The sequence below is a fragment of the Cnephaeus nilssonii genome (assembly GCF_951640355.1).
Source record: "Cnephaeus nilssonii genome assembly, chromosome: 6".
NCBI classification, from domain to species: domain Eukaryota; kingdom Metazoa; phylum Chordata; class Mammalia; order Chiroptera; family Vespertilionidae; genus Cnephaeus; species Cnephaeus nilssonii.
The window spans coordinates 103,590,458-103,606,821 of NC_137077.1; the positions used below are offsets into that span (position 1 = coordinate 103,590,458).

General features: G+C 41.3%; 2 protein-coding genes across 7 annotated transcripts in view; one reads left to right on the top strand and one right to left on the bottom strand.

Annotated features, from left to right (window-relative positions):
• FGF9 (fibroblast growth factor 9) overlaps positions 1-16,364 on the top strand; it is a 215,321-nt gene that overhangs the window by 187,577 nt on the left and 11,380 nt on the right. The gene's annotated exons all lie outside the window — the stretch shown is intronic.
• LOC307102295 (cytochrome b-c1 complex subunit 7-like) lies at positions 5,148-6,812 on the bottom strand. Its single transcript, XM_079775794.1, has one exon. The coding sequence runs from the start codon at positions 6,775-6,777 to the stop codon at positions 6,415-6,417; it is 363 nt and encodes a 120-aa protein (XP_079631920.1). The 5' UTR covers positions 6,778-6,812; the 3' UTR covers positions 5,148-6,414.

A 16,364-nucleotide genomic window follows, 5' to 3' on the forward strand; every position in this document is an offset into this window, starting at 1 on the left:
CGTATGTTTTGAAGTGCTGCTCAGAAAGTGCGTGTGCCATCGATCAGAACAAGTGGTAATCTGAAGGAGCAAGGTCTGGTGAATACAGTGGGTGGGTTAATACTTCCCAGGCAAGATCTTTTAATGTGTCGTTAACTGGTTTTGAAGTTTGTGATAGTGCGTCATCATGAAGCAAAATTACTTTGCCGTGTCTTTGGAACATTCTGGATGTTTCACGATCAAAAAGTGGTTCATATTGATTATTGTCAGTAGCGATCAGTATTAACAGTTTCACCTGGTTTTAGAATCTCATAATATACCACACCTTCCTGATCCCACCAAACGCAGAGCATTGTCTTCTTTCCAAAGTGATTTGGCCTTGCAGTCGATGTTCATGGTTGACCTGGATCAACCCATGATTTTGTGCGTTTGGGATTCTCAAAATAAATCCACTTTTCATCGCCAGTCAAAATTTGATGCAAAAAAGACTTTCTTTTGTGCCATTGAAGCAACATTTTACTGATGACTTTTTGGTTTTTCATTTGTCCTTCGTTCAGTTGATGTGGCACCCATTTTCCTTCATTTAAAATCTTTCCCATTGCTTGCAAACGATTGGAAATTGTTTGCTGAGCAACATTTAATCTTTCTGCAAGTTGTTTTTGAGTTTGACATGCATCGTCATCCAATAATACTTTTAATTGTTGGTCTTCAAACTTTTTCGGTTGACCTGGATGTCTTTGTCTTTCACATTGAAATCATCACTTTTAAAGTGTTTAAACCAGTGTTCACAGTATCTTGAGATGGAGCATGTTCACCATAAGCTTCCCGAAGTATATGGTAACTGTCAGCAGCACTTTTCTTCAAAATAAAGTAATGAATTAAAACTTCCTGCAAATGCTCTTTTTTTGGCACGAAATTCGACATTTTTAAGTGTAAAAATATCTATGATGTTAACACCTTCAGAAAATTTGACATATGAAGTTTTGAATCTTGCTGTCAATACAACAAAATAGCATACATATCAAATCGCACATATATCAACATATGTGTAATTCCACCTATTGAAAAAAATCCGCATTAGTAATCGGTACACCTAGTTCTGGGTACATGGATGGGAAGAATTAACGTAATTAAAATGTCCATTCTACCCAAAGCAATCTAAAGATTCAATGTAATCCCTATAAAAATACCAACAGCTAATTTCACAGATCTAGAACAAATATTCCAAAAATTTATATGGAACCCAAAAGCCCCTAAATATCCTCAGCAATCTTGAGGAAATATAACAAAGATGGAGGGATCACACTACCTAATATCAAACTAGACTACAAAGCTATTTAATGAAAAACTACAACAACCAGTATTGGCATAAGAACAGGCATGTAGACCAATGGAACTGCACAGAAAGCCCGTAAATCAACCCATGCCTATGTGGTTGATTAATATTTGACAAAGGAGGCAAGAGCATAGCATAGAATGGAATAAATATAGTCTCTTCAATAAATGCTGCTGGGAAAATTGGACAGGTACATGCAAAAAATAAAATGACAGTAGGCCACCAACTTGCACTGTACACAAGAATAAACTCAAAGTGGATAAAAGACTTAAGTGTACATCATGAAACCACAAAAATCCTAGAAGAAAACATAGGCAGTAAAATGTCACAAAGCAATATTTTCACCTGTACATCTCCTAGGGCAGTGATGGCGAACCTATGACACACGTGTCAGCACTGACACGTGTAGCCATTTCTGATGACACGCGGCCGCTGAGGCGGCCGCATGCCGAGGATGAAACATTTGCTGCTCCTGAGGATGAAACATTTGCGAAATAATGTTTTTTCCTCAAAGTGACACACTACCCAAGTTATGCTCAGTTTTTTGGCGAAGTTTGACACACCAAGCTCAAAAGGTTGCCCATCACTGTCCTAGGGCAAAGGAAACAAAGGGAACATTTTAAAAATGGGTCTACATCATACTAAAAAGCTCCTCAGCAATAAAAACCACCAACAAGACGAAAAGGGAACTCACTGTATGTGTTAACATATTTGTCAAGTAGAGGCCAGTGCATGAAAATTCATGAACTTGAGGGTGGGGTCCCTCAGCCCGACCTGCCCCCTCTCACAGTCTGGGAGCCCCCAGGGGTGGGAGGCGACTCAGCAATCAAGAGGACGACGCCCCATCACACCTCTGCTGCTGCCACTGCCAGCAGCACAAACCTCGGCCAGCCCTGGTTACCTGAGCCTCGGGCAGCCCTGGGCGGCTGGGCAGCCACTCTCCGAGGCTTGCTGGACCTTGGGTCAGCCCTGGATGGCTGGGCAGCTGCCATCTGTGGCTTGCTTGCATATCAGGCAGGCCCTGGGGGGCTGGGGAGCTGAGGGGACTGGGGGACTCCATAGGCAGGTGCGCAGAGCGGCCGGGACTGCTGCCCTGGGGGGGGGGGGTGCTGAGGGGACTGGGCGCCGCCTTCTTTGAGGGTGGGGCAGTCAATTAGCATATTTCCTCCTTATTGGCTATGGGTGCCGCCATCTTTGAGGGCGGGGCAGTTAATTAACATATTTCCTCCTTATTGGCTCTGGGCGCTGCCATCTTTGCAACAGTGAGGGTCAATTAGCATATTCCCTCTTTATTAGATAGGGTGATACATCTGACAATGGGTTAATTTTCAAAATATATAACGTACTCATACAACTCAACACCAGGAAGACAAACAATAAAATTTAAAAAAATGTGCAAAGGAAAAGAATAGACACATCTGCAAAGAGGACATACAAATGACCAAGAGATGAAAAAATGCCCAAAGTCACTAATTACCAGAGAGATGCAAATTAAAACTACACTGAGCTATCACCTCACACCTGACAGAATGGCCACCATCATTAAATGAACAAACAAGACGTGCTGGTGAGAATGTGGAAAAAGGGAACCTACTACAGTGTTGGTGGGTGTGCACATTGGTGCACTGGAAAAGATTATGGAGTTACCTCAAACATTAAAAATGGAATTGTCATTTGACCCAATGATCCCATTTCTGTGAATATATCCTAAGAATCTTGAAACACCAATTAGGAAGAATATATGCAACCTTATGTTCATAGCAGCATTTTGTACAATATCCAAGCTTTGCAATCGGCCCAAATAACCATCAGTAGATGAATGGATAAAAAGGCTGTGGTACATTTACACAATGGAATACTACATAGCAGTAAAAACGGAGCTTTTACCCTTTGCCACAGCATGGATTGACCTGGTGAGTATTATGCTAAGCAAAATAAGACAGTTAGAAAGGAATAAATATCACATGATCTCACTAACGTATGGAAGCTAATGAATAAAATAAACTGATGATCAAAATAGGTCCAGAGGCATGGATGCATGGGACAAAATGACAGATCTCAGAGGGGAGGGTGGTTGGTGGTGGGGCTGGGACAGGAAATGATTGACCAGAGAACATATATGCATGTATGTATAACCCATGGACACAGACAATAGTGTGTGGAAGGCCTGGGCTGGAGCAGTAATTGGGTGAAAGGGGCATGAATGTGGGGGGGGGGCGGTGGGGGGAAGGAGGGAATGTTTGACATGTGCAATAATACTGTTAGCAATAAAGGAAAAAAGAATTGTTACATATATTTCTCTTTAATTTGTTGCTGTAACATCCTAAAGTAAATTTTGTGAATTTTTCCTATAGAAATAGAAGAATTTATTGAAGAATTAAATGTGTATTGTCTACACATCGACAGAAACAATAGTTCTTTTTTTAAAAAAAATGTTTTGTTGAAAGTATCACAAATGTCTCCCTTTCTCTCCCTTTGACCTCTTTTAACACGCCTCCACCCCTCACCACAGGCCTTCACCACCCTATTGTCTGTGTCTGTGGGTTATGCATACATGCATTGAAGTTCTTTGGATGAATCTCTTCCCACTCATCCACCCTCCCCACCTTGCTTCTGAGACTTCAAAGTCTGTTCCATGCTTCTGTGTCTCTGAATCTATTTTGTTCATCAATTTATTTTGTTCATTAGATTCCACATATGAGTGAGATCATGCGATATTTGTCTTTCTCTGGTTAGCTTATTTTTCTTGGCATAATATTCTCCAGGTCCCTTCATGCTGTCTTAAATTGTAAGAACTCCTTCTTTTTTACTGCTGCATAGTATTCCATTGTATAAATCACAGCTTTTTTATTCATGAATCTACTCATGGTCACTTGGCTGTTTCCAGATCTTAGCTGTTGTAAATTGCACTGCTCTGAACGTGGAAGCGGGTAGAGGGAATACATTCTTTCTGATTGATGCTTTGGTTTCTTAGGATGTATTCCTAGAAGTGTGATCACTGGGTCAAATGACAGTTGCATATTTAATTTTATGAGGAAACTCCATACTGTTTTCCACAGTGGCTGCACCAGTCTGCATTCCCACCAGCAGTGCACGAGGGTTCCTTTTTCTCCGCATCCTTGCCAGTCTTGTCATTTGTTGATTCTGACAGGTGTGAAGTGATACCTTATTGTTGTTTTAATTTGCATATCTCTGATGATCAGTGAGTTTAAGCATTTTTCATATGTCTCTTGGCCATCTGTATGTCCTCTCGGAGAAGTGTTTATTTAGGTCCTTTGCCCATTTTTAGTTTTTTTGTTAATCCTCACCCGAGGATATTTTTCCATTGATTTTTTGGAGAGAGTGGAAGAGAGAGGGAGAGACAGAGAGAAACATCTATGTGAGAGAGACACATTAGTTGGTTGCCTTCCACACACCCTGTCCAGGGTGGTGAATCCAGCCTGCAACCGAGGTACGTGCCCTTGACTGGAATTGAACCTGGGACCCTTCAGTCCGCAGGCTCATGCACTATCCACTGAGCAAAACCAGCTAGAGTGGTCCTTTCCCCATTTTTAAATTGTATTGTTCCCTTTCTTTTGCTAAGTTGTATGAATTCCTTATATATTTTGGATATTAACCCTTTATCAGATATATCATGGCCAGATATGTTCTCTCATATAGTGGGCTTCCTTTTCATTTTGTTGATTGTTTCTTTTGCTGTGCAGAATCTTTTTATTTTGATGTAGTCCCATTTGTTTATTTTCTCCTTAGTTTCCTTTGCTCTAGGAGATGTATCCACAAACATATTGCTACGAGAGATGTCTGAGATTTTGCTGCCTATGGTTTCTTCACGTTTTACATTTAAGACTTTTATCTATTTTGAATTTATTTTTATGTGTGGTGTAAGTTGATGGTCTAGTTTCTTTTTTTCTTTTGCATGTATCTGGCCAATTTTCCCAACAACATTTATTGAAGAAAGGATATTGACTACATTATATGTTCTTGCCTCCTTTGTCAAATATTAATTGAGCATAATGGCTTAGGTTGATTGCTGGGGTTTCTGTTCTGTTCCATTGATCTATATGTCTGTCCTTGTGCCATTACCACGCTGTTTTGGTTACAGTGGCTTTGTAGTATTGTGATCCCTCCAACTTTGTTCTTACTCAAGATTGCTGTGGCTATTTGGGGTCTTTTTGGTTCCATATATATTTTTGGAGTATTTGTTTTAGATCTGTGAAATATACTGTTTGTACTTTAATAGGGATTGCATTGAATCTCTACATTGCATTGGGTATCATGGACATATTAATGATGTTAATTCTACCAATCCATGAACACGGCATATTCTTTCACTTGATTATATCTTCCTCTGTCTCTTTGAACAGTGTGCAGGCCGACGCTCTAGCCACTGAGCCAAACCGGCTAGGGCCAATTTGTTAATATTTTGTTGAGGATTTTAGCATCTACATTCATGAGGAATATTTGCCTGTAATTATCTTTCTTTGTGGTGTCTTTATCTGGTTTTGGAATTAGGATAATGCTGGCCTCATAAAAAGAGCTTGGAAGTGTTCCTTCCTCTTGGATTTTTTAGAATAGTTTGAGGACTACAGGTGTTATTTCTTCTTTGAATGTTTGGTAAAACTCCCTTGTGAAGCTGTCTGGACCTGGACTTTTTTTGCTGAGAATTTTTTTATTACTGCTTCTATTTCATCAGTTGTTATTGGCCTACTCAGGTTTTCTTATTCTTCCTGATTGAGTTTTGGAAGATTGTATTTTTTTTTAGGAGTTTTTCCATTTTCCCCATTTGTCTAGTTTGTTGGCATATAGTAGTTCATAGTTTTTTCTTACAATCCTTTGTATTTCTGAGGTGTCAGTTGTTGCTTCACCACTTTTGTTTCTGATTTTTTAAATTTGGGTCCTCTCTCTGTTTTTTGATGAGTCAGGATATCAGTTAATCAATCTTGTTTATCTTTTCAAAGAAACAGCTCATGGTTTCAGTGATTTTTTAAAAAAGTTATAATAGACACTTATTTATATATTTGAAACCCAGATGGTTTTAAATTATGCATTTCAAGTTTAACCAACATAATTAAAATACTGAGGACAGATGCATCCACAGATTAATTCCATGGTAATTTCTTTGCCCATTCTTCTCTTCTTTCCCGAATAACCTCTTTCAGATATGGTTCAAGGTAGAATTTATCCTCCTCATATTTTATCCACTGCTCTTTGGGCAAGATCTGCTGCCTCATGGACAGGTCCAGTGCTCTCTTAATGCGCAACACCCTGTCGTTGTACAGGTTCTCGGGAAGCCTTTTGATGGCTTCTTCTACATGTTTATTCACATGTATTGTATTGTCTCTCATTAACCCCACTTCATTGAATCCTGAAGCACTGTAATACCATTTTCGAATACCCTCCAGCCACCGGCTGGATGCTGCAATGGCAGGCCGGCTTGCCATTTTAACCTGAGACTGAAGCATTGCCTACTTCATTGATTTTGTTGTATTGTGGTGTTTTTTTTTACCCTCTATGTCATTTATTTCTTCTCTAATCTTTATTATTTCCTCCCTTCTACTTACTCTGGACTTTTCTTGTTCTCTTTGTAATTGTTTAAGTTGTTGGGTTAAATAGTTTATTAATAATTTTTCTTTTCTTTTTTTTTTCAGTTAGACCTGTAGTGCTATTAACTTCCCTCTCAGGACTGCTTTTGCTATGTCCAATAGATTTTAGGTTGTTGTGTGTTCATTTTAATTTGTTTCCAGGAAGTTTTTTTATTTCTTTCTTGATCTCATTGATAACCCATTTATCCTGTATAATAAAGGAGTAATATGCCAATCGACCGAATAGCAGAATGACCAGTCGGCGTGGGGTGGGACCGGTGAGCAGGCAGCACCAGGTCAGCCAAGGCATGTGCCAGCAGGCAGAGGGAGGGGACAGCAATCGGGGGACGGTGGTGACTCTTGGTGGCAGAGGGGTGATGGGGGGGGAGGGGACGGGGCCGGCCATTTGCCAGCCCACACCATCACCTGATCAGCCCGCCCAGTTGCCTCCCGCAGAGCCGTTAGTCGGACATCCCCTGAGGGCTCCCACACTGCAAGATGGCGCAGGCCAGGCTGAGGAACCCGCCCCCCCGCCAAGTGCATGAATTTTCGTGCACTGGGCCTCTAGTTGTTTAATAACATGCTATTTAGCCTCCATTTGTTTGAATGTTTTTGAGTGTTTTTATTGTAGTTGATTTCTAATTTCATTCTATTGTGATTTGCAAAAATGCTTGATATGATTTCAGTCTTGAACTTGTAGAGACTTGTTTTGTGTCCTAACATGGGAGAATGACCCATGTTCATGTGAGAAGAATGTATATTTTGCAGCTATGGGGTGAAATGTCCTATAAATGTCTATTAAATCCAATCTGATCCAATGTGTCATTTAGAGTCACTGTTTCCTTGGTGATTTTTTTGTCTTGAAAGTCTATCCAGTGAAGTCAGCAGGATGTTAAAGTCCCCTACTATGACTGTATTGTTGTCGATCTCTTCCTTAAAGTCTTCTAGAAGTATTTTTTAAAATATATTTAGGTGCTCTATATTGGGTGCATATATGTTTACCAGGGTTATATCATCATTTTGGATTGGTCCCTTTAGTATTATGTAGTGACCTTTGTTGTCTCTTGTGATAGCCTTCAGTTTGAAGTCTATTTTGTCAGATATGAGTATTGATGCACCAACTTTTTTTTCATTTCCATTTACATGGAACTTTTTTTTCTATCCCTTCACTCTCATCCTGTATGAGTCTTTTATTCTGAAGTGGGTCTCTTTTAGATAGCATATAATTGGGTCATATTTCTGTATCCATTTAGCTACCCCATGTCTTTTGATTGGAGAATTTAATCCTTTTACATTTAAGGTTGTTATTGAAAGGTACTTATTTATTGCCATTTTTAATTCTTTAAGCTTATGTTTCTTTCTCTTCTACTCATTATATCAGTTCCTTTAGCATTTCTTGCAGTGCTGGTTTGATGGTGATAAACTCCTTTAGGCTTTTTTGTTGTTGTTTTTTGGTCTGGTAAACTGTTTATTTTACTATCTATTTTGAATGGTAGCCTTTCTGTATATTGTAATCTTGGTTTCAGGTCCTTGCTTTTCATTACCTTGAATAGTTCATGCCATTCCTTTTTGGCCTGTAGTTTCTGATGATAAATCAGCTGACAGACTTATGGGAGTTCCTTTGTAGGTAACAAATTGCTTTTCTCTTGCTGCCTTTGAGATTCTCTCTTTGTCTTTAATTTTTGGCATTTTAATTATGAGTCTGGGTGTGGACCTGTTTGGGTTCTTTTTGCTTGGGACTCTCTGTGCTTCCTGAACTTGTGTGACTTTTTCCTTCACCAGATTAGGGAAGGTTTTTTTTTTGCCATTAGTTTTTCAAATACATTCTCTACTTCTTTGTCACTTTCTTCACCTCTGACACCTCTATTATGAGAATATTGTTACATTTCATGTTGTCCCACAGCTCCCTTTAGCTATCCTGCTGTTTTTTTAATTGTTTTTTTCTTTTTGGCTTTCTGATTATGTGATATTTTCTGCCCTGTCTTCTAATTCACTGATCCGATTCTCAGCTTCCCCTAAGCTGCTATATTCCTGCCACTGTGTGTATTATTGCCAGATCATTTTTCATATTTATTATATCTTTTCACATGCTGTTGAACTACTTTGCCACCATTATTCTGAACTCTACGTCTGATTAATTTCTTATCTCCTCTTCATTTAGCTCTTCTTCTGGAAAATTCTCTCATTCTTTGATTTGGGACTTGGTTTTTTTGTCACCCCATTTTGGCTGCCTGTTTGGATTTGTGTCTGTTTATTATGTAGATCTGCTATGACTCCCAATCTCTAGTGCAGGACAATGTCAGACACTATTCATGACTGGCTCTGAGTACGCTGTTTGGAGCTATCAGCAATCCACAGCTTGTTGCTCCCTCTGCTTGGGCTGAGTGCCTTTGTAAAGGACGAAGATGTGCTCCAGGGTCTCCCTTTCCTAGCACTACACCCTGGATTAGATCAGGCAAAGACTCAAAGTCTCCAGAGACCCGTCTCTGCCTGCAGTACCATTGAAACTCAGTTTTGATTAGCCTTCAGGCTGTCAACCACAGGATAGGGTGAGCCGTCTTCCAGCAGGGTGGGGCAACTGCCTTCCCCAGGCAAAAAAGTGCCAGTATAGCGAGCAAAGGTTTACCTAAGGATGATGTCCTCTGCATTGTAAGGGAATGTCTCAGCACAGGAATCTGTGGTGGCTGCCCTCTAAGCTCCAACCCTTAATCCCCCAAACCTGGCTTCTGTTCACACAGCTCCAGTCCACTCAGCCCTCACTGTGCCGGAGCCCAAGGTGGGTGGCTGTACACAAAATTTTGTATGTTGGCCCTTTAAGAAGGTGCCTACATTTCCAGCTGTCTCTCCCTGGTAGACAGAAACCCTGCTGCTTTTCACAGCCAGATGTTTTCTGAGCACGTTTCTCAGTTCTGGTCTGGGAAGTCCCACTTGGGGTTTAGTCCCCAGAGTTCTCAGTGGGAACACCTCCCACAGCTTAGATATCCCTTCAGCTGCTGTCTGTAGAGCCTGGCCAGCCCTTTTGAGCCTGCGCACTTCTTACCAGTCTCTATGTGGTCTCCACTTTCTGTCCTTGGTTATCAGGGTTCTCTCCAGCTTGTCTTCAGTTGATTATTCAGGATAGCTTTTCTGTATTTTAGTTGTATTTCCAGTTTGTCCTGGAAGAGTGTCAGTGTAGCTTCCACTCACTCCACCACCATTTTGGAATCTCAAAAGACATAGTTTTTCCAAAAATACTTCTTAAAGTGAATATTAGACTTCTCAGATTTGGGTTCTGTTATACTCTCAGCTAGGTTTTCTTTACACATGGGACAGCATCTCTGAACATGTATAGAAAGTTTATGATGTAATATGATTTGTTAAATAACTGTCCATGTCTAGAGGTAGCTTCTTAGGAAGGCCTCTATGCTGTCTAGCTTGTCTTGTGGCATTGTGGCAGGTCTGTCCTTGGTGTCATTGATGGTGCCACAGAGGTGGTGTGTGTATAATATCAGAGATATCTGAAGGTGCCCTTGAATTCAGACTGTGCCCAACCTTGAGTCCCCATATACCTAAGTCAGCAGCTTCTGGAAGGAAGGCATTTTTCTGATTTTTTTTGGTGTTGTTTTTTTTTTAATTATTATTATTTTTAAATTGTTGTTATTTTGTTTTGTTTGATTTGGTTTTGTAGGAGAGGAGTGGAGACAAGAGGAATTCTTAACTTTCTGTATATTTTGAAGAGGCAAAATGAAAATTTTTTTAACCTACTTGCTTCTTGTTGTTTATATTGACCAGACACAGCTGATTCAATTGTTCCCACAATTCTGGTGGCAATCTTGATGATGGTCAGGATCATAGATCTGAAAGCAGGCTCATCTGGAATAAGGGATATTTTAAAGTGATTTTGAAAAGAGGAGCTTAAGGTGAGCCATATTGAAGGCACAAAATGGTTGGATCTGAATTAGCACTTCTAATAAAACAAGAAATAGTGCTGCCTGCCAATTCTCTCCAAGGAAAGAAGAGTTAACAGACCTGGCCTCTTTTTATTTTTTTATTTTTTTTTATTGTTTAAAGTATTACAAATAGTAGTACATATATCTCCTTTTTTTTTTCCTCATTGACCTTCTTCTGGCCTCCCCTACCCACTGGCACATGCCCGCACCCCATCTCCCCAGTCTTGTCCATTGGTAATGCTTATATGCATGCATACAAATCCTTTGGTTGATCTCTTACCCCACTCCCTCCCAACACTCCCCAGCCTTCCCACTATAATTTGACAGTCTGTTCGATGCTTCTCTGCCTGTGTATCTATCTTTTTGTTCATTAGGTTATAATGTTCTTTATTATCCATAAATGAGTGAGATCATGTGGTATTTTTATTTCACTGCCTGGCTTATTTCACTTAGCATAATGCTCTCCAGTTCCATCCATGCTGCTGCAAATGGTAAGAATTTCTTCTTTTTTAAAGCAGCATAGTATTCCATTGTGTAGATGTACCATAGTTTTCTAATCCACTCATCTGCTGATGGGCATTTAGGCTCTTTCCAAATCTTAGCTTTTGTAAATTGTGCTGTTATAAACATAGGGGTGCATATATCCTTTCTGATTGGTGTTTCTAGTTTCTTGGGATATATTCCTAGAAGTGGTATTACTGGGTCAAATGGCAGTTCCATTTTAAAATTTTTGAGGAAACGCCATACTTTTTCCACAGTGGCTGCACCAGTCTGCATTCCCACCATCAGTGAAGGAGGGTTCCTTTTTTCTGCATCCTCTCCAGCACTTGTCATTTGTGGACTTGTTGATGATAGCCATTCTGACAGGTGTGAGGTGGTACCTCATTGTTGTTTTGATTTGCATCTCTCGTATGATCAGTGACTTTGAGCATGTTTTCATGTGTCCCTTTGGCCTTCTGAATGTACTCTTTTGAAAAGTGTCTATTTAGGTCCTTTGCCCATTTTTTGATTGGGTTGTTTATCTTCCTTTTGTTAAGTTGTATGAGTTCCCTGTAAATTTTGGAGATTAAACCCTTATCGGAGATAACATTGGCAAAAATGTTCTCCCATGCAGTGGGCTTTCTTGTTGTTTTGTTGTTGGTTTCTCTTGCTGTGCATAAGCTTTTTATTTTGATGTAGTTCCCATTTGTTTATTTTCTCCTTAGTCTCTCTTGCCCTAGAATCTGTGTCTGTAAAGATAATGCTACGACATATGTCTGCAATTTTGCTGCCTACCTAGTAGTCTTATAGGATTTTTATGGTTTCCCGTCTTACGTTCAACTCCTTTAGCCATTTTGAGTTTGTTTTTGTGTATGGTGTAAGTTGGTGATCTAGTTTCTTTTTTTTTTTCATGTATCTGACCAGATTTTCCAACACCATTTATTAAATAGGCTATTTTGACTCCATTCTATGCTCTTGCCTACTTTGTCAAATATTAATTGACTATAATGGCTTGGGTCCATTTCTGGGTCCTGTTTTCTCTTCCATTGGTCTATATGTCTGTCCTTGTGCCAGTACCAGACAGTTTTGAGAACTGTGGCTTGGTAATATAGTTTGATGTCTGCTACTGTGATCCCTCCTTTGTTCTTCTTTATCAGGATAGCTGTGGCTATTCAGGGTCTTTTTTTGTTCCAGATGAATTTTTGGAGAGTTTGTTCTAGATCTTTGAAATATGCCGTTGGTATTTTAATAGGTATTGCATTGAATCTATCGATTGCTTTAGGTAGTAAGAACATTTTAGTGATGTTGATTCTACCAATCCATGAACATGGTATGTTCTTCCATTTGTTTATGTCCTCCTCTATCTCTTTTATCAGTATTCTGTAGTTATCCGAGTACAGGTCTTTTACGTCCTTGGTTAAGTTTATTCCTAAGGACCTTATTTTTTTTGGTACAATGGTAAATGGGATTTTTTTTTTTCATTTTTCTTTCTGTGACTTCATTATCCTATCTAATAAAGATGGAATATACTAATTGACCATCACTCCATCACAAAGATGGCTGCACCCACAGCTGAGGCCAAGTTCCCATAAGGAGCCTTACTGAGCAATCAGCAGGGACCCGAGGCTACGCCCTCCCCCGCCCCCATGGAGCTTGACAGAGGACCTAAGGCCATGCCCCCTGACTGGCGGGGCTTGACGGGGGGCCTCAAGGTGTGCTTCCTGTCCTGGTGCTGGGCTAGGAGACCTCAGGCTGCACCCCCCACCAAGTGGGGCTTGACAGGGGACCTCAAGGTGCACTCCCAGTGCTGGGTCGGGGGAACTCAGGCCACACCCCCCGCCCAGCGGTGCTTGACGGGGTCCTGAGGATGCACCCCCATGCAAGGGGGCTTGATGGGGGACCTGAGGCTGCACCCCCCTGCCTGGCAGGGCTTGATGGGGGTCTTCAGGCCATGCCCCCCACCCAGTGAGGCTAGATGGGGAACCTCAAGGCACGCCCCTTGCCCTGGTCTGGGCTGGGGGACCTTAGGCCAGGCCCCCCGTCTTGGCACCAGGCCAGGGGACCTGAGGCTACGCCCCCTGCCAGGCGGGGCTTGACAGGGGTGAGACTGGCCAGGTCTGGATCTAGCCCAGTGGTGGGGGGCCCGGCCGGGTCTAGGTCTTGTGCGATTTTCAGGCGCATGTGGGTGGGCAGGGACTTAACTCTGAATTCCGTGGTGCGCCCCTGACTCTGACAGGAGGAAGGTTTTCATATACATTTTACTGATTTTCTTTCATCTCTGACACTTCCTACCTAATAAAAGAGTAGTATGCAAATTGACCATACCTTCGCTACACCCACCAGCCATGCCCACCAGCCAATCAGAGTGAGTATGCAAATAAACCCAACCAAGATGGCTACAGCCACAGAGAGCAAGGTTTTCCAGGCAACGGAGGAAGCCAAGCTTTTCGCCTGCCCTTGCCGGACTAAGCCTCCACTCAAACTACAAAGTTTCAATTATAGAAGGTGAATTAACCGCAACAGAAATGGCTGCCGGGCACGGAGTAAGCAGGAGGCTTGGCTCCACTCCAGGCTACAAAGTTTCAATTGTAGAAGGAAAATAAATTCCAGATACCAGGGCCTCCGCTTGGGTCGCCAGGGGGCGTGGCTGGCCTGCAAACCACCACAGGCCCCTCACTCAGGCCGCCCCATGCCCCAAGGGAACCCCCACCCTGATCCGGGACACCCTTCAGGGCAACCCAGCTGGCCCCCACCCATGTACCAGGCCTCTATCCTATCTAATAAAAGAGTAATATGCAGATTGACCATAACACCAACACACAATATGGCTGCCCCCATGTGGTCAAAGATCCTGCCCCCATGTGGACACAAGATGGCCACCACAAGATGGCCAGCAGGGAGGGCAGTTGGGAGGCACCAGGCCTGCAAGGGAGGGCAGTTGGAGGCGATCAACCCTGCAGGGGAGGGCAGTTAGGGGTGACCAGACCGGCAGAGGAGGGAAGTTGGGGGCAAACAGGCTGGCAGGGGAACAGTTAGGCATCAAACAGGCTGGCAGCGGAGTGGTTAGGGGATGATCAGGCTGGTAGGCAGAAGCGGTTAGGAGCAATCAGGAAGGCAGGCAGGCGAGCAGTTGGGAGCCAGCAGTCCTGGATTGTGAGAGGGATGTCTGACTGCCCAGTGGGATTGGGCCTAAACGGGCAGTCGGACATCCCTCGAGGGGTCCCAGATTGGAGAGGGTGCAGGCTGGGCTGAGGGACACCCCCCCTCCGTGCACGAATTTCATGCACCAGGCCTCTAGTTGGTGTATAAAAAGGCCATAGATTCCTTGGCATTAATTTTGAATCCTGCTACATTGACAAATTCATTTATTAGGTTTAGTAATTTCTTGATGGAGTCTTTGGGCTTTTCTATGTATAGTAACATGTCATCTGCAAATAAGGACAGTTTTACTTCTTCTTTTCCAATTTGGATGCCTTTTATTTCTTCTTCTAGTATGATCACTATTGCTAGCACTTCTAATACTATGTTGAACAGGAGTGGTGAAAGTGGGCATCCTTGTCTTGTTCCTGTTTTTAGGGGAAATGAGTTTAGTTTTTGCCCATTGAGTATTATGTTGGCTGTAGGTTTGTCATATAGGGCTTTTATTATGTTGAGGTATGACCCCTCTATTCCCACATTGCTGAGAGTTTTTATCAAGAAAGAGTGTTGGATTTTGTCAAATGCTTTTTCTGCATCAATTGATATGATTATGTGATTTTTGTCTCTCAGTTTTTTTTTTATGTTGTATCAGATTTATTGATTTGTGGATATTGTACCATCCTTGCATCTCCGGTATAAATCCCACTTGGTCATGGTGTATGATCTTTCTAATGTATTGCTGAATCTAATTTGCTAGAATTTTGTTGAGGATTTTAGCATCTATGTTCATCAAGGATATTGGCATGTAGTTCTCTTTTTTCGTGGTGTCTTTATCTGGTTTTGGGATTAGGGTAATGCTGGATTCATAGAAAGAGCTTGGGAGTGTGCCTTCCTCTTGATTTTTTTTGAATAGTCTGAGGAGGATAGGTTTTAGTTCTTGTTTGAATGCTTGGTAGAACTCCCCTGTAAAGCCGTCTGGACCAGGGCTTTTGTTTGCTGGAAGATTTTTGATCGCTGTTTTAATTTCTTCAGTACTTATCGGCCTATTCAGGTTTTTTGCTACTTCTTGGTTGAGTTTTGAGAGCCTGTATTTTTCTAGGAATATGTCCATTACATCTAGGTTGTCCATTTTGTTGCAATAGAGTTGTTCATAGTATTTTTCATAATAGTTTTTATTTCTGTGGGATCAGTTGTTATTTCACCTCTTTCTTTTCTGATTTTGTTTATTTGGGTCCTCTCTCCTTGCTTCCTGGTGAGCCTGGCTTGAGATTCAACAATCTTGTTTATCCTCTCAAAGAACCAGCTCTTGGTTTTGTTGATCTTATGTATTGATTTTTTTTTTTGGTCTCTTTTTCATTTATCTCTGCTCTGATCTTTATTATTTCCTTCCTTCTGCTTACACTGGGCTTTTCTTGTTGCTCTCTTTCTAACTTTTTGAGTTGTAGGGTGAGGTAATTTATTACCATTGTTTCTTGTTTTTTGCTGTAGGCTGGTAGAGCTATGAACTTCCCTCTCAAAACTGCTTTCATTGTGTCCCATAGATTTTGTGTTGTTGCGTTTTCATTGTCATTTGTTGCCATGATGCTTTTCATTTCTTCTTTGATATATCTGGCAACCCTGTCATTGTTTAACAGCATGCTATTTAGTCTCTATGTATTTGAATTCTTTTGATTGTTTTTATTTGAGTTGATTTCCAGTTTTATGCCATTGTGATCTAAGAAGATGCTTGATATGATTTCTATCTTCTTGAATTTGAAGAGACTTTGCCTGTGACCCAATATATGGTCCATCTTCGAAAATGACCCATGTGCACTTGAAAAGAATGTATATTCCGTGGATTTGGGGTGAAATGTTCTGAATATATCAATTAATTCCATCTGATCTAGTGAGTCATTTCAGATTGATATTTCTTTGCTGATT